The sequence below is a fragment of the Fundulus heteroclitus genome, chromosome 16 (assembly GCF_011125445.2).
Source record: "Fundulus heteroclitus isolate FHET01 chromosome 16, MU-UCD_Fhet_4.1, whole genome shotgun sequence".
Lineage (NCBI taxonomy): Eukaryota > Metazoa > Chordata > Actinopteri > Cyprinodontiformes > Fundulidae > Fundulus > Fundulus heteroclitus.
The window spans coordinates 4969216-4992424 of record NC_046376.1 but is presented as its reverse complement, the minus strand read 5'-3'; the positions used below and the strand labels follow the sequence as shown (position 1 = coordinate 4992424).

Below are 23209 nucleotides of genomic sequence, written 5' to 3'. Positions count from 1 at the left end.
CTAATGCCTGTAACTTAATAAAAATAAAATGATTACATTTACATTTTTCTAACAGGTATGCTGAGATCCCATCACTTGTGACTGTATATCTGGGTCGTCAGAGTCAGGAGGGATCCAACCCAAACGAAGTCGTTCGGAAAGCAGCACAGATCATTATTCACCCAGACTACAATCCAGGAACTTCCAACAATGACATTGCTCTCCTGAAGCTTTCTCAACCAGTGAATTTCACCAGTTACATCTAACCAGTCTGCCTAGCCGCCTCAAACAGCATCTTCTCCAGTGGGGTTAACACCTGGATCACTGGCTGGGGCAACATTGGAAGTGGAGGTGGGCTGTAAACCAATAACATATCTAAAAATTTAGAGAAATATAATTTTTTGTTAAACATGTATATATGTCAAATGTGGATTTGTCTCCTCAGCCCCTCTTCCATCTCCTCAAAACCTTATGGAGTTGGAGGTTCCGGTTGTGGAGAACAGTCAGTGTAATTCTAGCTATGGGGGGAACATCATTACTGACAGCATGATATGTGCCGGGTTACAAGAGGGAGGCAAGGATTCCTGTCAGGTGATCATCTGCTTACCTCAGTTTGTTATTGTCTGCAGACATTAGTTCTCATCTCATCTAAATGAAGTGTTTCTGGTCTTTAAGGGGGATTCAGGAGGTCCGATGGTGAGCAAGCAGTGTGGCCGCTGGATTCAAGCAGGAATCGAAAGTTTTGGAAGAGGATGTGCAGAGCCTAATATCCCAGAAGTCTACACCAGAGTATCCCAGTATGAGAGCTGGATAAACGGTGTGATCAACGGCAATCAGCCGGGCTTCATTAGCTTCAAGTCCAGTGGGACTGCTTCCTGTACGATCCCACCAACAACCCCACCAACAACTCAGCCAATAGCAATTGCACCAGAATGTGAGTACCACATTTTTTTCCCTTCATATTAATGTTGCCAAGTACAGGATGAAGGTGGGGATATTTATGCAACAATAATGATTGAGCCAAGAAAGATTGGGCTTAAAGATAGTTTTTCTTTCCCATACATGCCCTTAAAATGGTCTGATGTGTAAAATTACTTTTTCTGTTTACCGCTATTGCCACTATAGACTTTATTAGTCAGTTTATTTGGTATATTGATTTGGACCAGATCCTCTGGGCATGCTTGTGGGTGTGACCTCCTGCACACTCTCGTTCACTCTGCTGCTTTGTTGAGTCTTCGGTATAATCGATCCACTATCACGAGAACAACACGGACTAACTTCAATATTTATAACTTTCTCACCTAAGAAGACATTAGGCCTATAAAGAAAAGACCTCTGCAGCCACAGCATCAGATGCTTTCTCTCTTCTCCCAAGCATGTGCACAATACCAATGCCATTTCAACTTGTCACCAGAGGGGGCAAAGTTCTAGCCTCGTGAGACCATCCTGATCTCGCGAGTTTTCAAGGTTTCACTCGCAGATCAGTCTGGCTACTCTCCGTTGAAGAAAATTTGGAGCCGTTCACCAAACGAACGTCCAATCAGCGTTGGCTTTGAGGCGGGTTGAGGTGTGACGCAACGGGAAGCGCAACAGTTCAGTCTAAACAACATGGCGGCTTCAGCCGATGAAACTAGCGTTAGCGTGGCTATCGAGCAAGTTTTATCGGAATTACAGAGTATTTCTTTGCTGAGCTAACGAGCCTTTACCTGCAGCAGCAAGAGTCGCTTGGCTTGTGGTTGTGTTTTCGTCGTCGCTCTGTTACGAGCGACGACGAATCTGATTGGTTTATTTGGCCCGTCTATCACCAACATAGGCCAATCAGCTAACCAGTATTTTCGCCCCTTCCCAAAATTACTTCAACGGAAGGTTTCCAGATGGATATGCGGAGCAAATCTATCTGGCGGAGTCAGGTAAGCAAAGTTCTGCAACAACTCTGGAACCTACCCAATGCTCCTTAAATTTGGAAAAGAAAAAATGTCAATTGCCATTTTTTTATTCAGTGTGAGTAATCCCTTCTTGGCATAGATCACCATGCTGTGTGGGTGCGTGCTGGATATAGGGCATGATCCAACAAGCAAGGTTGTCAACATGACTGGCCGACATCCTGAAGTATTAAAAATGTATTTTGTTGTCCATTTCACCCATCTAAGATACTGTCTACCTATACACCAAATTCTAAGGCACTGTATTTGCCCTGTTCAACTCTGGTGGGATTGAGCGGTCAAACATGCCACCTGGGTTCAGTTGTTTTCCACATTTCTTAAGTGATCACAAGTAACGAAAAGGAATATTCTTCCTTTACCACTTATGACTTATGTTTGGAGGCCTTTAGTCGTCGACGCGGACGATCCCGGGTTTGAATCCGACCCACGGTCCTTTGCTGCATGTCTCTCCCCTTCTTCAACCCTTTCCTTTCAGTCTACTGTGAATAAAAATCGATCCACTAGATGCCGCAAAAAAAAAAAAAAAAAATCAAATGAGTTGCAAAATCAGTTGAAAAACAGACAAGACACTGATGAGGTTAGAAATAATCATTTGTATTTGAAATCATAATATACCTTCACATTCTGCTTTCTCAATCCTCCATTTGCAGCAATTACAGCCTTTGGCATTCAGACTGTCAATCAAGGTAATCTGAGAATATGTCACCCTATGCTTCCCGATGTGCCTCCCACTAGTTGGATCGGCTTCATTTCAATCATTTTACAATGTTTGATTTGGATTTAGGAGGCCTCTAAACATTCAGAAACGTGCCGGGCTCTTTACCTGGAGAGCCTATTATTCAAAAGACTCAAATTTTCCCACAAACACCTTTTTACACTTTAGTGAATCATTCAACAAAGTTTCCACTTCTCCACCTTTCCTTTGCTGTCTGCTCTCACAAAGAAAATTGTAGTTTGGAGGAGTTGACTCTATCAGAATAGGTGCCTTAAAAAACATGACATCAGGATTATTGTCAGTAATGAAGTCATTGATTAAAAGTGATTTTCCTCACAGCTCTAATGTTTAATAAGGTCAGTTTATATGACTTAGCGGTTAATATTCTGCAGCTGGTTGTAAATGACAGTTTATGGCTTTTAAGTACGATTGTTTATAACAGTTTGCTATCATTTTAGCTTTGTTCTTTCTGCTAAGGCAACACAAGTTTGTTTATATAGCACTTGTCGGTAACAAGACGATTCAAAGAGCAGTACATAAACAGAAAAACATTACAGAGCAACGGAACATAAAGAAAACATTGCATCAGAAAATAAAATGTTACAGGACTTCTTTTGTTTGATTTTAAGCAACAAGCTTCATCACCAGCTTAACCGTTTCTATTCATACATTAAAATCACAGTTTTTAGTGTATGATTGTTTTATTTTCTTAATTTGTATGATTGTATGATGCATGATTGTTTTAATTGTTTTAATTTTAATCTGATCTAAAGTAGTTTTGTTTAACTTTTCTAGGAGCTACAACTATAAGAATAAGATATAAGATATAAGAAAAAAAGAATTGTTTCATTGTAATAAATTTAAACTAAGTCCTTAAAACTACTATTAAAAATAGGTCTCTGATCGGACCTTTTTGAAAACTACAGCTAAAACAGAAAGCAAGCAGAGTAGAGGAAAAGCAGAGCTCTGATATATGATGGAGCTTTATATGCGAGAAGGAGAATTTTAAATGATATTCTTGAATTAACAGGAAGCTAATGAAGGGAAGAAATATGATCCCTATTGTTGATTTTCATCTGAACTCTTGCTGCAGCATTTTAGATAATCTAAAGGCTTTAAACTGCGTTTTGTGGATTCCCTGATAGTTAAGGATTACAAAACCAGCCTTGAAGTAACAAATACATGGAACTGTTTTTCACCATCACCTAGACAAAATATTTTGAATTTTGGTAATATTCCGGAGGTGAAAAAAGAAACTCTTGAAAGCTGTTTTAAAGAGCAGTAGTATAAACATTATCATGAAAACGATCCTAACACAGGTAGAGGTCAAAATCCAGACAATCCAGAAAAAAAAGTTTTCCAGAAGGCAAAAGGAGAAAGGTGGTATGCTGACTGAAAGCGAGACAAACTAGGAAAAAGAAAATAGGGCAGGCATTACCAATAGGGCAACCAGACTAATTATGACCAAAATCCTGGTGACGATTCTCAGTCATCCAGGTCATGGTCATTCCAAAAAAAATTTAAAACAAACCAATTGGACTTGTTTTCGAAGTTGAAGATGTTTCGCTTCCCATCCAGGAAGCTTTCTCAATTCAAAAGGTCTGGAGTAATGTGGAGTATCAAGCTTAATACTACTGCCCAACAAAGGCCTTGTAATGGCTTAGATAACATGCAAATTCAACAGAAACAGGTCCACCCCCTTAGTAATGGGAAGTTGTTAAATCAATAACACAATGCAGGCGACTGTCCAGTGTGGCTACGTGCTCTTTTATTTTTGGGGAATCAATATTCAACCTACAACACTAAAGTAACCCCAGCATGTATTAAAGTACACTAAATGAATCAGCTCCTGGGGAAACCTCGTAGGTCTCCTCCAGTAGTCCAAAGGATGTTAGTCCTTAAGTGTTATTTAGCATTAGCTGCTAAATAACTATTAGGTTAGCCACTTATTTAGACCAATAATTGCAGTAGGTAATGTTATATGTGTTATTATATATTCACTTAATCTCTGATTGGCTCAGTAGATAGAAAATAACATTAAAGCATAAATTGTTTAAACAAGAAGTCTAACTTTAACATAAATGTAGGTGTGTGTCTCTCTGGTGCATTTCTAGCTAATAACCAGGTGGGACGTATTAATGACATCCATACAAATTAAGTTGCACAAATTGTTTTGTGAAATTTTTTTATAGTTTTCACCTGTGTCCTCTTTCTGCAGCGGTAGTTGTCTGTGGACAAGCCCCAATAGGTTCTCGTATTTTGGATGCCACTTCAGTGACATCAGCTGGTGATTGGCCATGGATGGCCAGCGTGCAGAAGAACGGCCAGCATGTGTGTGGAGGAACGTTAGTGTCTAAGGACTCTGTGCTGACAGACGCCAGCTGCTTCTCAGGGTAAGCTGAAGCTCAGAATGACGGGTACATTTAATTGGTGTTTGGATCATTTGCCCTGATGAGGAAAAATATAAACATAGACATTATTACCATTGATATCAAAGATCAACTTTATATCAGTCTATTAAATAACAATTCAGAAGTATAATAAGTAAAAAGTAAGCGATAGATGAATACACTCCTGTAATGTTCGTATAAATCATAAAATAATTTATGAGAAGCTTAATCCAGTTACAGTTCAGGCTTAATTCCATCCATATTCTATCCCTCAGCTCCCTTATTGTGTCTGAGTGGACAGTCGTGTTGGGTCGTCTACATCAGAATGGGTCTAATCCATTCGAGACGTCATTGAAAGTGGTAAATATCACTATGAGCAACCAGACAGGAAACAACATCGCAGTGCTTAAGCTGTCACCCCCACCCACCATGAACAACTACATCCAGCCCATCTGCTTAAGCAACGGAAGAACATTCTCAGTAGGATCAGTATGTTGGGCTGCTGGCTGGAGCTCTGGAAGAGGAGGAGGTAAGATAGTAATGTTAATATTTGTGCAATGATGAATCATGAGGACCAATGCAAATCAGGTCAATTTACCAGAATTTACAGTTCTGTTTTTTTCTCTTACTTTAGAGGAACAAGCTCTGCAGCAGTTCCAGACGACAGTGTTAGATTGTGGGGATGCATCAACAACTGACATGATGTGCACTCGATTATTTACTCTGGAGCAGGTACACAGCCATGTTTGTTAAATGTGGGTTCCATAAGTGTTTTCTTTTGTTTGTGTTTTCCAGCGTTGTGAAATCTGATTGAAACTGCTAAGTGTCAATGATTTCAAACAGGAGACCAATCTGACTGATGTGTCTTCATTGAGCAATTAGAATATTATCAACATTGTTTCTTTTATTTCAGTAATTCATTTTAATATGTAAAACTATATATTCAGTACAGAGTGGTGTCTTATAGGCATTCAGGGCACTCAAGTCTCATGAGTGTTAGACACATGAATGTTCCTGATTTCACACGCGTACACCACATGACATTATTCATGCTGAAAAATAACACCCATACTGAATTGGCTGTGAGTGAACTCTTCAATGCTTCATCCAAAGAGCTTAATTAAGTCTTTTGTGAAGCTGTTTCACCCTCTTTGACAGCTTGGAGGGTATCTGTTTTCTAATTATTGCTCCTGTTAGCATTAACAATGCAGCAGAAGAGTCGATCACTCCGAGCAACCCCACGCCCACGGACTCGATAGCGCGCCAGATATGTTGTTGAAATAAAGAAAGGAAGGAAAAAAGGTTAAAAGGGTACTTCCCCACCTTTGCGTTATGGACAGATGGCAGGGTTGGAAAGTACCTTTAGTTATATTTACTCGAGTTACTGTAATTAGGTACAATGTGTATGTGTGTATGAGCTTTTATAAATTAAGTAGTTTAGAAAAGCTGAAATTTTACTTGTGCTTGAGTATGATTTAATGTAAGTATTTTACTCAGTTACATTTGAAATCAGTTACTGTTTTAAAAAAAAAGAAATCCCAAGATCCCAACATGGAGGCACATCAGTCGGATGTTGGTGGCAGTAGCAAAAACACATCCACTATAGTTAAAGTTGACCACCAAGAAAAAGAAGAAAACCCATGGTTATACTTAAGGGACAATTTTAAGTACAAAAGAGGCAACAGCTTTTATAACGCAATGTAAACTCTGTTTGCCTAAAAACATCAAGTTTAATCCAACATTCAAACTCTAATAAAAAGGTTTTAGAGTTTAGCGAGAAACTATGCTAATTTTTCTTGGGCATTTTTTCATTTATTTTATTACTCTTTAACATAGTTAGCAATGTTCTGATTGTTGTTGAATTCCAACCATCATTTCAGCATATTGCACATTAAGTTTAGATTTTAGATTCAACTTTATTGTCATTACACAGGTACAGGTACAAGGCAACAAAATGCAGTTTAGGTATAACCAGCAGTGCAATAGCAGCAAGTGCAGGATAAACAATGGTTCCATTACAGGACATGGGTTTTTACTGAGTAAATATAGAGATGAATACTATTATAAACAGAATTTTACTGATAGATTTGTCCTATGAGTATAATATATAGATAACTAATATTGTGAACTAAATTTACAGCTGGATATGTACCGAATATAATATACAGGTGGACATTACTATGAGTAGAGTTTTACAGATATGTACAATAGCATAATATACAGATGATTGTTATTATAACAGAGTTTGCATGTACTATGAATATATGTACAGATGGCTATTACTATAGGCAGAATTGTGAGCATAATATACAGGTAGCTATTACTATAAAATGTATAAATAAAGTTTGGACAGAAGCTATTTCAATTAAAGTGCAGTGGAAGGTAATTGCATATTACAGTTAAAATACGGTATTGCAAATGTATATGTAAACAATTGGTAATGTGAATAAACAGTCAGCAGTGCAAATCAATTTTCAGTCAAGGTGAGTAGTGCAAGATGCATGTAAACAGTTGTTACAATAGTAACAGTCAGGAGTGCAGGTGAACATTACAGTCTTGTAAATAACAGAATAACAAAATGGAGGTAGGTGTGAGGAGGGAGAGGAGAGTCTATCAGTGAGGGTTAGAGTTCAAAAAGGAGACAGCTCTGGGGAAAAAGAGTAATTACACATTATTGAATTGCATCCATTATACGATTCCAATTAATGTACAATGAAGTTTTCTATAATTTATTTTAGCAAGTGCTGTGGTAAAATTGTTAATCTTGTGTTGAATCATTCACTCTGGTGGATCGATTTATTAGTATTTAGCACCTTCCCCCCAAACTGCTCCGGATTAAACATGATAAAATCTGTCAAAAAAGATTTTAATCCTTTGTAAACTGTATTTTCTAAGAAACAAGCACCTATAAAACCTCCTACACAAACATTGATATGCTGTTTTGATTAAAATTCAACTACCGGTATGCTTTTCTTACAGGGTATGCCACATTGACAGAATAATGAACCTAATCTAATCCTAAAAATAGAATCAGTAGCGCTAACCAGGTGACATCTAATTACTGCACGTAGTAGTTGATAAGTGTCTGGTTAAAGTCTTTGTCCATGAAACATGCTTAATAGAATTTAAAAAATTATGTAAATAATCAGTTTAATTTGGTACCTATGATTATAATTTGTATTGGCTAAAACTGAAAATAGAGGATCGGGTGCTTAGTTTGGAGTTCGTTATTTAAAACTAATGGATAAGGGATAGTGGAAATATTGGACAAAGAATAGGATGAAGATCAGAGCTGTCAGGTTCTGAAGAAGAGGAAAACCACAGAGACGCTTCATAGAATTCAGATGGTTTGGTGTGACAGAGACAGATGCTGAGATGCTTCATTTAATTAAAACAGGTTGAGACCAATCTGTCCTTTGTGAAATGTACAAGAAGGATTTTTTAGTTAAGATAAAATTTTAATGAGCTATGTTGTACTTTTACCTGAGTAACATTTTACATTTGTAACTTTACTTCTATTTAAGTAAAATGTTATAGAGGTAACTTCTTTTACTTGAGTACATTATTTTGGTACTCTTTCACATCTGTCTTTGAATGTGAGACTTCTTGGTAAAGTCTTCATGTCAATAAATCATTTAGTTTAGAGACTTAAATCTTCCATTTTCTCTGAACAAAATTAAAAGTACCATTAGATTTGTCAGTGCAACACCTGCACCCTGTGCGTAACAGTAAAGAACACAGCGATGTGCATCTGTCACCTATTGCTCCTAGGTGGCTCAGCACTGCCTCCTATCTGTGTGGCACGGTACTTTCTGCCCTGCCCTTTTAATTTTCACTCAAACTTATGGAGGATTAGAAAGAATAAATATTTCACAAACATCCATTAAATATATTTGAGAGGTTGTGGAACCTCTAACCTGACTCTCATCAGCTGGATTGCGTTCCGCATAGCTCCACACGGCTTCACACATGCATCTGAAATCGCTGCCAGTGGGAGGTATTTCAATACCAAATAAAATGGACGAGCCTATCAGGATCGCCGAGCGGGATTTTCGTAAACAATGGCGGCTTGCAGTGAAGAAACAATGGTGACCAGACGTCCTCAATTTCCCGGGAACAGCGCTCGTTTTTTGGTGACTTGTCCCTGAAAATGTCCCAGATTTTAGTGTAGCATAAAAAAGTTTAACACAGCTGTAGTTATGTACCCATTCCTGCCGCTGTGCCAGCATAGTAGAAGAGTTGAGCTGAATGCGTCGTCACCGCCCCGTTGGCGTTGCTGATCGGGCAAAACAAAGCAATCCCCTGACAGACACCCTGCGCCAGCAAAATCAGAGACTCCACTGGTTTTCATAAACAAAATAAAGAGCGATAGCAGTGGGCATGCTCCAACTACATACATCAATCAGTGTGTGACACAGCCAGAGGGAAGGTCCAGCTCGTCACTCTTCACCTCACTCTTCTCTCATGTATCTGAACAGGCGATGCGTAAAGTCAGTGATTTCCACCATAATAATATAGAAAACAAATTTCTAGCACAGTCAAGTGGTCAATTTTATTTTTGCTCAACATTATTAATGTTTTTCTCATCATGATGAAAGGTGAGACCTGACGGCACGTCACTGGTCACACGTGTGACTAAACATAAAACTAAACTCTGAAACTAGACTAAAAACCAGTTGTTATTATTGTTTGCATACAGATGTTACTCAGTGCAGTGAATAATGGGGCTTTAGAGGGACTTTGGTTAAAACATGTTTTTCTGTCACTCATAATGGTTGCTAATTGGAGAGATTAGCATGTTTTAAAATGATTCATGGTTTAAAAACTCTGAGTTCAGCCTATCTAAATGTGCAGAAGATGATGAGTTTTCCCTCTCTTTCAGAGTGACTCTGGCGGCCCACTCATGTGTGAGCAGGATGGATCCTGGTTCCAGGCGGTCGTGCTGTCATATGTGAACAACTCCACCAGGAGGGAGCGAGCCGCTGAGCCCATGATGACCTTTGAAAAACTGGACCATTTTCAGTCCTTCCTGACTCGTACCCTGGGAACCTTCTTGTCTCCGGCCGTTACCGCCAATGAGAACAACAGCACCAACACCACAACCCCCAGCCCCACCATGACGACCAATGGGGTTACAATTTCCCACTCCCCCTTCCTCCTAGGCTATTTTCTTCTATTTTCTTTATTCATTCAAGTCTTCCCATAGGAAACTTTTATGCTGTCTGATTTCCGAGATGTGAAAGAAGCAGACATAAACAGGTGACGAGTTTTTATTTTAGTCCAATCTTCTCTCAGATAACAGAGTTGATCTCTGCCTTTGGTTAATCGATGCAGACCTAAAGGATCAGAAGCATTTGGCAGCAAACTTAAAACTTGAAACGTTTTCCTTTTTATTTGTAGAGGAAACCAAAAACATAAAGTGAAATAAGTTCAAAGCCTTAAAACTTCATGCAATGATTGCATCAGGTCAAAGGTTAACCAACAGGAATCAACTCATGAAGGATTAAAGGTTTAAATCATATCCAGGCATCTTCAAATGTGGCTTTTCTATACAAGATCATTGTAATGGATCGTTATAATGTATTCTTTTTTATTTCTTTTTTTTCTTTAAAAAAATCACCTTTTAATAAATTGTTTCATATTAACCACAGGTTTTACAGATCTTTACAGATATAGAGGAATAATAATAAATAAATAAATTAAACTTCTTATTTCCTGATGGGTTCCTGTTGCTTCATTTCCTTCACGCAGGTGTTACAAATTTCTGTCCATCTGTATTTGTTTGTTTCTCTTAACAACTAACCATTCATTCAGATCATAAAGACATTTAAGTATGTAGCCTTCCATTCAAATCTCATTTTATAGTTACTTTATTAGAATTATTATACAATCAGACAGCTGCAGCTGATCCAGAACGCTGCTGCCCGCGTCCTCACTAAGACTAAGAACATAGAGAACATGGACCCGGTTCTGAAGTCCTCACTAAGACTAAGAACGTAGAGAACATGGACCCGGTTCTGAAGTCCTTCCATGGCTCCCTGGATCTCAGAGAATAGACTTTAAAATCCTTCTGTTAGTCTATAAATCCCTGAATTAGCACCTAAATCCATCACAGACTTGTTATCAGGGCATCAACCCTCCAGACCACTCAGGTCTTCTGGCTCCAGCCTACTCTGCAGAACCAGAACCAGACATGGAGAAGCAGCATTTAGTTCCTATGCTCCACTGATCTGGAACAAACTCCCAGAAAACTGTAAAAGTGCTGAAAGCGGAGTTCCTTTAAATCAAGGTTAAAAACCTATTTGTTTGGCACTGCCTTTAAAGGATAATGTTCTTTTTAAAGTGTTGTAGTTCACTGAAACATCATTAGATTAGTTTGTAGTCCAACCTATCTTGACCTGCCACTATTATTGTTTTACTCCTGTCTTGGCTTCCCTTCATTGGTTGCCAGGAAATTTTAGAACTCCATTGACTCTTTTAAAAAGCAGCAAAAATGTTTTCATTACAGAAAAGCTTTGAACTAATTATGTTGGTGTTTTTTCAAGTCCCTTATTGTGTTTTTTATTTTCATTTTCATTTGTGAAGCATGTTCTGAGTTTTATCTGTGAAAACTGCTATATAAATAATATGTACTATTACTGCTAAACCAACTATTGGACAATTGGATTATTATTGGACAATTGACCCTTCTAGGTAGTGGTATACAGTAAATATTTTATTCAAACATTTAAAAAGAGTATTTTTTACAGTGAGCAGATTAGTCAAAATCCAGTTTTGTCTACTTCTTTTTTTATCCTGACAAAAATACCGAACCAACAATATTAAAGCTGCAAATATCTGCAGTGGCAAATTAGTTTGTCAACAGCGCTCTCTGCTGGGAAGTAAAAACGTTTTTATTCTTTGTTGATTTGCATACCTGTACAGGTGTCATATTTAGATATGTGGCTCCAACTACCTGACACAAATGTGATTAAATGTTTCATCTGTCAAAACAGCAAATATGGGAAGATGTGTATTTAATTAACCTTTTCCTCTTAAGCTTCTAAAAAAAAAATGTTTAGCCTTTGTTGTCCCCAAACAGCAATTTGCTGAAGTCAGCAGTTAGACACAGTGAAAAAAACATACAACATCTCCAACAAAGAACCTCACATGCTGGAGTTTATCAGTTTGACAGCAGGAGAAATTAAGAATTTTCTCAATCTATTGGTTTTGCAGAGAGGCATCATCAGTAGCTAAGATAAGAAAAGATGCTTTATTTGTCATCATCAGAGCACTTGGAGGAAACCTACGCAGACACGGACGTGGAGAACATGCAAACGCCACACAGAAAGGCGCCCTGCTGAGCACAGGACTCAAACCTGGGACCTTCTTGCTATGAGGCAAGACTGCTAACCACTGTGCCTCTCTGCCTGGGAGCACCTATTGATGATAAATTGAGCTTCAGACCTTAAAGTCACCGGCAAACTAAAGCACACCAGTGTGGACTTTCATTACACTACAACCCAGCAGTGGCAGGTTATTGCTCCCACACCTCTTCCTAGTCAAAATTACCACAGTAAACTTCCATCCATCCATTTATCTGCTTTCCTGTTCAGTGAAACAGGGGGGCTGATGCCTATCTCCAGTGGTCAATATGCTGCTAGTATATCACAGGGAAACTCAGAGACAAACCACCATTCATGCACACACTCACACCCAAGCTAACCATTTAACCTAAAAGTCTTGTTTTTGGACTGTGAGAGGAAGCTGGAGTACCCTGAGAGAAATGGTAAATGGCTTGTACTTGTATAGCGCTTGAACTATTCCAATGACCCCAAAGTGCTTTACACTACAGTCAGTCATTCGCACCCTGATGGTGGTGAGCTATGTTAGTAGGCACAGCTTCCCTGGAGCAGACTGACAGAGGCGAGGCTGCCATACAACAGCGCCACCGGCCCTCTGGTCACTGCCAGCAGGCAATTCGGATGAAGTGTCTTGCCCAAGGACACAATGACTGAGATGGTCAGAACAACTTGCCAATTGCAGGACAAACTTCCTAGCTCCTGCGCTACTGTTGAGAACCCTCACATGCACATGGAGAGCATGCAAACGCCATGCAGAAAGACCCAGGACCCATTACCTTCTTGCTGTAAGGCAACAATGCTACCAAGTGTGCAGCCCCACTGTAAGCATGCATTATAAAATAAAAAGTAAATATGGTAAGATGACCAGATTTCTGAAATTAAATCTGGGGACATTTCTTGCTCGTGGATAAAAATCAATACATCTCATCAAGATGAAATTAGGAAACGGGAACAGTAATGGTTTCATTTATTTTTACATATTTAAACAACAAAAATCAAGTGTAAAAGCCAGGAATGTGCCTCTCCACACTTTTAGTATATCCTAAGTGTCATGATTTTGTCTTGGATGAACCCGGTCACAGCACGCACACACACAGGTAGTTCTTAAAAAGTGAGTTATTGAACAGAGTGGATGATGGATGACGTAAGGAGCCAGAGTCTTTTACCAGACGGAGATGTAGGGGGCAGAAGCTGGCCGGCAGGAGGAGTGCGGAGAGACTGACCAGGAAGGAACACTGGAGCCGAAGACTTGAGACCAGGGCGGAACCCAGGAGTCGAGAACTTGAAGCCAGGATGGAGCACAGGAGCCAAAGACAGGAACCACAGCGGAACACCGGAATCGGGGAACCCTAGACTGCGGGATTAGTTGGAACAGAGCTGAAGCAGAGACTCTGCCGGTGACTGAAAAAAACCAAAGCTGAAGCTAAGTCTTCTGGCTGACTGAACAAAAAACTGAGCTGACACTGGCTGAGACGGAGAAGGAGAAGAACACTACGGACCGGCCACGAGAACAGAATGAGGTGAGTATATATAGAGGTGAACACAGGTGGCAACAGATCAGCGATAATTGCAGCCTGACAGGTGGAACCAATCAGGCTGCGCAGGGAAGAGAGAGAGGAAGGGAGGCTCAGCATGCAGCCTACAAGCTGCATTCTGACACTAAGATTAATAAAATACATCAATACATCAATAGTGTTATTATTAGAAAACTAGAACTGTGTCTCTGGGTTGAAGCAAAGTGGTGGGGGTGGGAGTGGAGGGGTCAAGGGTGATTAGCAGGACTTTCCAATTTTGTGGGACCCAAAGAGCTCTGCCGCCTCCTAAGGAGAGAGTGACGTGAGGAAAAGAAAAAACAGAAAATACAAACATTTATTCTGTGGCTGTCTGTGGAGAAAGAGTTCCCCCATCTTTTCAAAAAAGTGCAACAAATACTCATTCTGTTCACGTCTACATACCTATGAGAAATAGATTGTTTCTGCGTTAACATCAAGCCCGCAGGTAAAGGATGATATATGTTTCTTACTGTCAACAGACCACATCAGTGGCCTGTGCATCCCAAAGAAGCAGATTAATTTCTCCCACTAATGCGCTATAAGCACAGCTCCACTACTCCCTGAACTTTAGCAGCTCCTTTGTTTCCTGTCTTTCATTACTGGACAAGCTGATTAATCCAGGTGTGTCTGACTGGTTACTATGTAACTGGAACACATGAAAGTATTCCCACCTCCGTGGACCTTATGCTAATAACTGTGATGGCAAGTACAACTTCTGGTGCTTAATGATGATCAGTACGTTCTCGGCCATGGTAACATATCAAACTCATGTTTAAAATAAACTTATCAGTTACATCACAGACAATTTAAACGGTATTAGTATATTTTCAAAACAGCAAACCTGCACGCTGGTAGGAGCCCAATCAGGTGCCTGAAGGGAACGTTTAACCATGCCCCTAATTATTTTACCTGGTGCTCAACATGGAGAGAAAGAGAAATATGAGAAATCGTTTCATCTGACATCATATATCATTATAAATTGTTCAGCAGTAGCAGCTGCCAAACGCTCAGGTGCCACATACATATTCCTAGAAATGACTGTCTGTGTTTTACCTTAAAGACACCATTCTGCATGGTTCCTGTCATAGAACAGAGTGACATGTGGCGGGTCAGGTGGGAGGGAGAGCAGGAACCCAGACATTGCATCTTCCATAGCTGGAGAGAACACCAGTTGTAGCAGGCTCTGTTCTCAGTCCTCCATAGATGTCAGCAATGCTTCTTCCTCTCAGGTCACAACGGCAGACACTGTTTCTTCTCTCAGTATCATATTCAGTGACAGTCTTAGTCCACAAACCAGAGGCTTATATGTGGCTCCAGTGTTCACCAAAAGTTCATGCAGTCTTTTCCCCTGACAGCTCGAATTCTGCAGTGCTCATGCTGCTCGACATGCTCAGGGGTGTGAAGAGTTATCCCCTTGCAGGGGTACTGACCTTGTAGAGGTGAGGTCATGTCAGGACTTGGTTGCTGCATACCAGGCTGACCTGCTGGTGGGGTGAAACATCCCACAGTTGTCCAATGTCCAGGACAATCACAATTGTATATCGATGGGTGCTTTAACATGTCCACCATATCAGCTCCAAACACTCATCTATCACGCACTGCGTTCAATACTCGACGCCACACTGACCACCAAACTGTCATCTGCTTCCACGTCCAGGACCAACAGACCTGTAAATATATAAAGAATAGAGAAAAGGAGGCAATAGGCAAGCCTCCTCCTTGGAGTTAATTAAACTGAGTTGACACCTTCAACTGCTGTTACCATAAATTGTTCACTTTTTATTTTACTCACTTTCTGTTTTGTTCCCTGTAATTACAATTTAAATAACTGATCTTGTAATACCTGTTTTTTCTTTATTTTCTCTTCCTCTCCCCATCCTGAGCCACATTGAAAAACAGTGGTGTCAAAAGTACACACATTTGTTACTTAAGTAGAAGTATAGATACTGCAGTTTAAAAACACTCTGGTAAAAGTTGAAGTATCAACTTGACCTCTTTACTCAAGTAAAAGTGAAAAAGTATGTGCTCCAAAAACTACTCAAAATATAAAAGTATAAAGTAACGTTTAAAAAAATGCCACTATATGAACTGAAAGCTTAATTTAAACACTGATTAGTTCTACATGTGGCCCAAGACACAACATAATCATTAACCCATTAGTCAAAGACAAAGTCACTCAAGGAGCATGTTCTCTCTCAAACTTTATAGGAATTCAATTCCAAACAGAGGTAGTATTCAAGCCTGCAGAACTGCCAGAACATAAATGTGTGAGTTCCATCAAATACCTAAGGTAAAATATACCCTTTGGTGCAAAAACATTCTAAGTAGTTTGTGTGGAGAGAGAGAGAGAGAGTGAGTGAGAGAGAGAGAGAGAGAAAGAGAGAGAAAGAGAGAGAAAGAGAGAGAAAGAGAGAGAGAGATAGATAGATAGATAGATAGATAGATAGATAGATAGATAGATAGATAGATAGATAGATAGATAGATAGATAGATAGATAGATAGATAGATAGATAGATAGATAGATAGAGAAAGAAAGAAAGAAAGAAAGAGAGATAAAAAGAGAATAGACCAGTTCATTGTTATTGTTTTGATCCGGGTTTTTCGCGCATGCGCGTCGGACTGGTTGGCAAAAGGCGAACACAATGGCGGACGCAAACAGCGAAACTGACGAGTTCTCCATGTATTTTTCTTCTTTAGATAACGTATCACAAGATCGTTTTAAGAGTAAGTTGATAGTTGATGGTATCAGATTGCCAGATCCACACAGCAAAAGCCTGAAGGGACGGAGCGAGTCTGTGAAATGCTGGCCAAGGGTTCCGTACCGCGACATATGCAGCTGCCTTATAAACACGGCAGGCCAGTACAGACAGTGAGCACGAAAGCCATGCAACCACTGGACGGCTACAATTATTTTATATCGGGAAAAAGGCTCCAGCAACGCTCGCGACGCCATGAGGGATTAAGCGGTCAGAAAATGGATGGATGGATGGATGTTGTTCACACGTTTGTGCAACAGCAGAAAGCGGCGTCAGACACAGACCGCGTCTCAGCAGAGGAAGACCCACCCGGTAGGATTAAAAAAACATTGTTTACTACGGATTATTTTGGTGTTTTTGTCTTGTTAAAATGGGTGGAGGTGTCGGCGACATTGCAGTGTAAACACAGAAGTACTAGCGCCCGTGAACGGGGGCGTAATGTAGCAGCAGCAGCAGCCGCCGCCGCTGTCTGAAGCAGCAGACAGCGGCGGCGGCTGTAGCTATCGCTACACGGACCGCTTCTCTGGTCCGTGTAGCGATTGCCACATCCCCTCCGCCGCTATTTAAGCAGAACAATGACTAGAGCAGAATTAAGTTGTATTTACCGGAGATGAAGTGTAGACTGCAAATTCTCTCGTAGAATGATGTCTCCCACAGTCCATTGGGAGTGTCTGCCTGCGCTCTTTTCATTGAAAATATCCATTTCTTTCTTCGTCCTTCCTCCTTCGGTAAACGACAGAAACGTACATCCAACGATTTGGAATGCCTCTCTGTGCAACCGGGAGCACAACAAGTCGTAGGCATTGCTTAGATTCCAAAAATAAACAAACTAAAAGTACGCTCTAAATCTACCCGTTTTGTCATGTAGTAGACGAGAGCAGCTCTGTTTTTTGCCAACCACCGTGCCCGGATGTAGCGCTGACGTCACGCGTGAACTACTAACCAATGAGTGTTTGCGTTATATGACTCATCCAATTACACTAGTTCTCACTAGGTGTGGATGGCGCCAATGATCTGCATTGGATGGCGCACATTACGTGAAATAAATATTTATAAATTTTAAACTGAAGGCAAGAGTAACGAGTAACGTTTGTTTTAAAAATGTAAGGAATAGAAAGTACAGATACTTGTGTGAAAATGTAATGAGTAGAAGTAAGAAGTAGGAAGAAAAATAAGTAATGGAGTAAAGTATAGATACCTAAAAAGTGTACTTAAGTACAGTAACAAAGTATTTGTACTTCGTTACTTGACACCTCTGTTGAAAAATGATGTACCGAATGTTTTGTCCCAGCGAGCATAATCACAATCAGGCCTATATCGATTTAGTTTCATCAGCTGTAATACTAAAGAGGAAACACATTTTAACACTATTTCTCTAAATAATTCACCACTGTTGTGGGTCACAATCAAATTTAGGAACCACTGCTGGGGGGAAAAGGGAAAATGCTGTATAACTGCATCTTCCAATTTGGAAATTACTAAAGACAATAAAGTTTCATCTGGCATGTGGAACATTCGAGCATCAGTTAATGTTGTTTTCAAATCACAAGAATTTACCTCAAACCCTACCAGTAAAGTCCACTCTGGAGGGGAATGTCATCGAAGTGGTAAATGAGTATAAATGCCTTGGAATTGGAATTGACGACTTTTATTGATAAACTTGTGAGGAAATTAAATCTTAAATTGAGGTTCTTCTTTTGTAATAAGATAAGTAATAGCGCATTGCTACGTTTTTATTGGTCTTAGATTATGGTGACCTTTTTTATAAGAATGCTAGTTGTTCATGTCTTCAAATGTTGGACTCTGTTTACCATGCTTCATTAAAGTTCATCACAAACTGTAGAGCCATGACACATCACTGTGACCTGTACATGCATTATTTTACCCATGTAGCTAAATGTTTTATTTTATCAGGGTCCTGCTGTTCAATGTTCTTTCTCATGAAAACCCTGCAGCAATGAGATTCGCTCGCGCTTGGCGTTCTTCCCCAGTCACGATCCACCACACTGGGGGAGTGGTGGCCTACTGCGCTCGATCCCCAGCGCCTGCACTCTGGGTCCCTGAGCAAGACCCTTAACACCAGATTGCTCCCCGGGCGTCGCACTGTGGCATCCCACTGCTCCCCAAGGGTGATGGGTTAAAAGCAGAGAACAACTTTCGTTGTAATGTATTTTTCAATGTATGTTTCAATGACAATAAAGATGATATTACTATATTATATTTAGGGCTGGGCAACGATTAAAATATTTAATCGCGATTAATCACCCTGATTAAGTGGAAAAGCAGTGATACAAATCATTTCATATGATGCTGTACTGGTGCTTGAAGTGTGCTGTGCTTGCGGAAGGAAGTTCAATAGATATGATGCCTGACTCTTCTCCTTCAAACTGCGTGCTTGGTTGATATATCAAAGTGTCATCAAGTTGACCAGCTATGGGCTCTCCATGGACTGGGCCAAAAGTCCCCTCAAATGGGTCTGACAGTGCATCTGTATCAAGTTCAAAATCTGATGACTGAATGACCATGGTTTCAGTGTTCCTGGTTGTCTTTAAGCATGTCCACCATTTCCAGATTACTTCAATGACATTTCTCTCCCTCATATTCTTCATTATTCAGACTGATCTGGCTTTTAGTGCACAGGTAAAATATTAACATCCCTAATCTCAGTACAGAGTAGAGGACCCCCACAGTGATGTTTTCATCCAACACAACTTCCTCCTGGAAGTTCAAAACGTCATGACTGAAAGTCTCAAAATGTCCAAATCTACATTTTCCATTTGGGAAGAAAAGTTCTTTGGAATAATTAATAAGATCTGATTTCTTTAAATCTTTGGGCACATCAAGTGTCCTTGAGCACGGGGAGCCCGTGCTGAGGGTGATGACATCAGAGGTGTTCTGTCCGACCCGGACCGACTGGGGTCTGTTGGTGAGGAAGTCTAGCAGCCAGTTTCGAAGGGGTGTGCTGAAGCCCAGATGTTCCAGTTTTCCCACCAGATGCTGTGGGATGATGGTGTTAAACACCGAACTGAAGTCCAGGAACAGCATCCGTACGTGCGTGTTCTTCTCCTCCAGATGTGCTAGCCTCAGGTGGAGAGCGGAAGAGATGGCGTCCTCAGTGGAGCGGTTCCGTCGGTAGGCAAACTGGAACGGGTCGAATGTTGGGGGAGACTAGAGACGATATGATCTTTCACCAGCCTTTCAAAGCACTTCATCATGACAGGAGTCAGTGCAACAGGCCGGTAGTCATTGAAACAGGTGACTTGAGGTTTCTTTGGCACCGGAATGATGGAGGCAGACTTGAAGCATGCTGGCACTGTGGCTTGGTCCAGCGAGGTGATAAAAATGTCTGAGGACACCAGCCAGCTGACCTGCACACTCCTTGAGCACCTGCCCAGGTATGTTGTCGGGACCTGGGGCCTTCCGCGGGTTGACTCTCCTCAAAGTCTTCCACACGTCGGCAGTGTCAAGGCGGAGGACCTGCTCTTCCTAACGGGGAACAGCTTTCACTGCTCGAGTGCTGTTTAGTGCCTCAAACCTCCCAAAGAAGTTATTTAGTCCATTAAGGAAGTCAGTATCAACTTCACCCACCGGGGGGGAGGGAGTGTTGTATTCGGTGATCGCCCGTATGCCTTTCCACATGCTCCTGGTGTTGCTGGCGTCATGGAAAAGCTCCTGGATTTTCTGACTGTGGTTCCACTTTGCTAACCTGATGGCACAGTTCAAGTTGGCTCTCAATGTTCTCAGTGCCTCCTTGTCACCAGACTTGAAGGCTGAGTTTCATGCTTTTAGCGCTTGATGGACCTCCACAGTGATCCAGGGTCGTTGATTCGTTCGGCTGATGATGGTCTTTGTGGTGCTGGCGCCCTCGATGCATTTGTTGATGATACTCATTGCCTCTTTTTTATTTGCGCTCGGGGGTACATACACCGCTGTTATAATAACCACAGTGAACTCTCTAGGCAGATAAAAAGGTCTGCTGCTGGTTGATTTTCCGATTCATGCTGGCCGGTTGGGTGGCCGGCTGGCGGCCGACCGAGGGGGAGGGGTCCATGTAGCAGTTTATGCCCTGAATGAAGACATAAACACTGGCAGAAGGGATTTTTCGGCTACATATGAGTTGGAAGAAAGGCCATGGGAAAACAATGAACGTTTTGTATATAACTGTGTGCTTACTGTCATTTTATTCTGCATTTACTGCAAGTATATTATTCATTTAAATTTATTAATCTGTATGGACACTTTGAAATCATTTCTGTTATACAATTTTCCATTTTAATTTCACATATATATAACTATTTGAATGTTTCACTTTTAGTGAAAAAGGAGGGATAATGGGAGATTGGATAGTTCCTAGTAAGGTTATGAAGAAGCCAGCCTGACCTTTTACTTTGCCATCCATTTGAATCCTGTTTGTATTAACAACTGAACACCCTCCCAACTATGTTAAGAGTGATTTAGCTATTTTCTGTTGTGCACAGTGCGGGGGTTCAGGGAAAATCGAACAAAACTTTGCCTTTGGCTGTACGGCTGGAATGCTTTTGAATAGTGTAGGGAAGATAGGAAACATCTGATTTGGGTAGAGTGGTCCACGTGCACAGTAAAATATCATGTTCGCATTTACATGACTGTCACTCTATAAAAGGATGACAGTAACCCCATATTGTTGGGATTCTGCTGAATGAAGATGTAAATCATGGATGTTTTAAGAAGGAGCTGCATTGTCTCGTCTCGTCTTTTTGAGCTTTTTTAAGGTTCAGTCTTCTCCAACATTAGTTGTCGCTGCTTCATCCAAGTTTGTATCATCATTGCGACAAAGGCCCATCTTCCTCTTTAGTTTTTTAAGCAGTGACTGTTTTGTGAAATCTTTTGTATTTGTACCTTTACTTTCCAAACGAAGCGTCTTGCTGCTATGTGATCCCCGTATGTTGGGATGGAACCAGAGAGAGAGTGCCATCATCCATACAGTCAATAACTGTTGCATCAATCTGTGTAGAAGGAAAATCATTTTAGAACTTATAGAGAAACTTGGTGTTTTTTGCTATATCCTGTGGCCACTCAAAGAAACGGTACAAAGCACAAAGCCACGCACACACAATCTGTGATTTACTTTCTCTCAAACAAAATGGTCCATGGCTTTCGTTTGCACCTTTGCATTAACTGTAAAATATTCACTTTCATTAAATAAATTAATTGCATCCCTCTATCAGCCATACGTGCTTGATGCAAACAATGTAGCCAACAGGCTCCCCTAGACTCGGGTGTATTTAACCCCTCTGTTGCCTTGAGGTCATGATGGCCTGAAACTGAGTTTAAAAGCAGAAAAAAACGATTTTTTTTTAACTGGAAATTTTATGACTTTTCCTAGATGGATCTCAGCTTTAGAAAAAGTAAAATGTTATTGTTATTCATATTCCCATTTAATCTGGACAAAAAAAGTTACAATATTGTCATTGGGTCATTCTGACCCAAGTGTATTAATATTACAGGTACAGAGCCACTTACACACCACAAGGATGTGAAAACATTTTAGTTCTGTCAACGGTTTATCAATAGCAGACAAAAACATCACAAGAAACCAGACCTTCTACTGATGTGAAAAGCACTTCAACTTTAACACAGATAACATCTGACCCCGTAACAAATCTTAACATTCTTCTGAGTCATGCATCATCCAGTCCCCTGATGTACTGCTGTAGAAAACGAAAGCTTTGATTTTCATCTTGAGTTGTTGGAGATGCAATTTATTTTCTCAAGTGACAGGAATACGCTTCCGTAACACACAACTAGAAGTAGATAAAGATAAAGGTTTAGGCATGCTGGTGGCGCAGCGGGTAGTGCGACCCATGTGCGGAGGCCTTGGTCCTCAACGTGGTTGACCCGGGTTCAACTCCAACCTGTGGTCCTTTTCCGCATGTCTCTCACCCTCTTCCACCCCTTCCTGTCAACTTACTGTGTTAAAAAGCAAGCCACTAGAGCTGTGAAAAATCTTTAAAAAAGATAAAAGTTTAGAAAACTTAGCAGAAATACAAAGCCACTGACATGAGCTACCTGCTGGTGCGGCGCTTAGGAGGAAAAAAGCCACAAATCTAGCAGAAGCGACCTTAGCCGAGTTGACATGGGAGAACAACAGGTTTTGTGACTCAGTTGAATGTTTTAAATGGCTCGAAGATATGTTTTTTGCTTCATGGTTTGCAATTACGGCTCAGTCTCCTCTACCAAAGCTTTGTTTCAGATCCAGACCTGTTGAATTAACAATCATACGCTTTCATAGGTGCGTAGAGGACATGTCGAGAGTGAGAGTGCATTTATATCTGATTTCAATGGAAAGTGCAAAATTTGTATTTATGTATAAATTCTTTGGGTTCGCGATAACTCAGCACTGTCGTTATAAAACATTATTGCATTTAAACTGATCGACTTTGACAGGAAAGAGGTGCATCATTCTCTATTATAAAATTTGAAGGGCCTGATCTTGATAGATTCTCTATATGGACCGCTAAATTGCATGGACTAATAAAATATCCATATT

General features: G+C 40.4%; 1 protein-coding gene across 1 annotated transcript in view; it reads left to right on the top strand.

Moving 5' to 3' along the window:
• The first annotated feature begins 428 nt into the window (after positions 1–428).
• Positions 429–23209, top strand: part of LOC105924446 (transmembrane protease serine 9-like) — a 156393-nt gene continuing 133612 nt past the window's right edge. The window contains exon 1 of the mRNA XM_036148751.1: positions 429–570. Within this exon, the coding sequence (XP_036004644.1) occupies positions 451–570 (120 nt within the window). The 5' untranslated portion in view covers positions 429–450. The remainder of the gene's footprint in view (positions 571–23209) is intronic.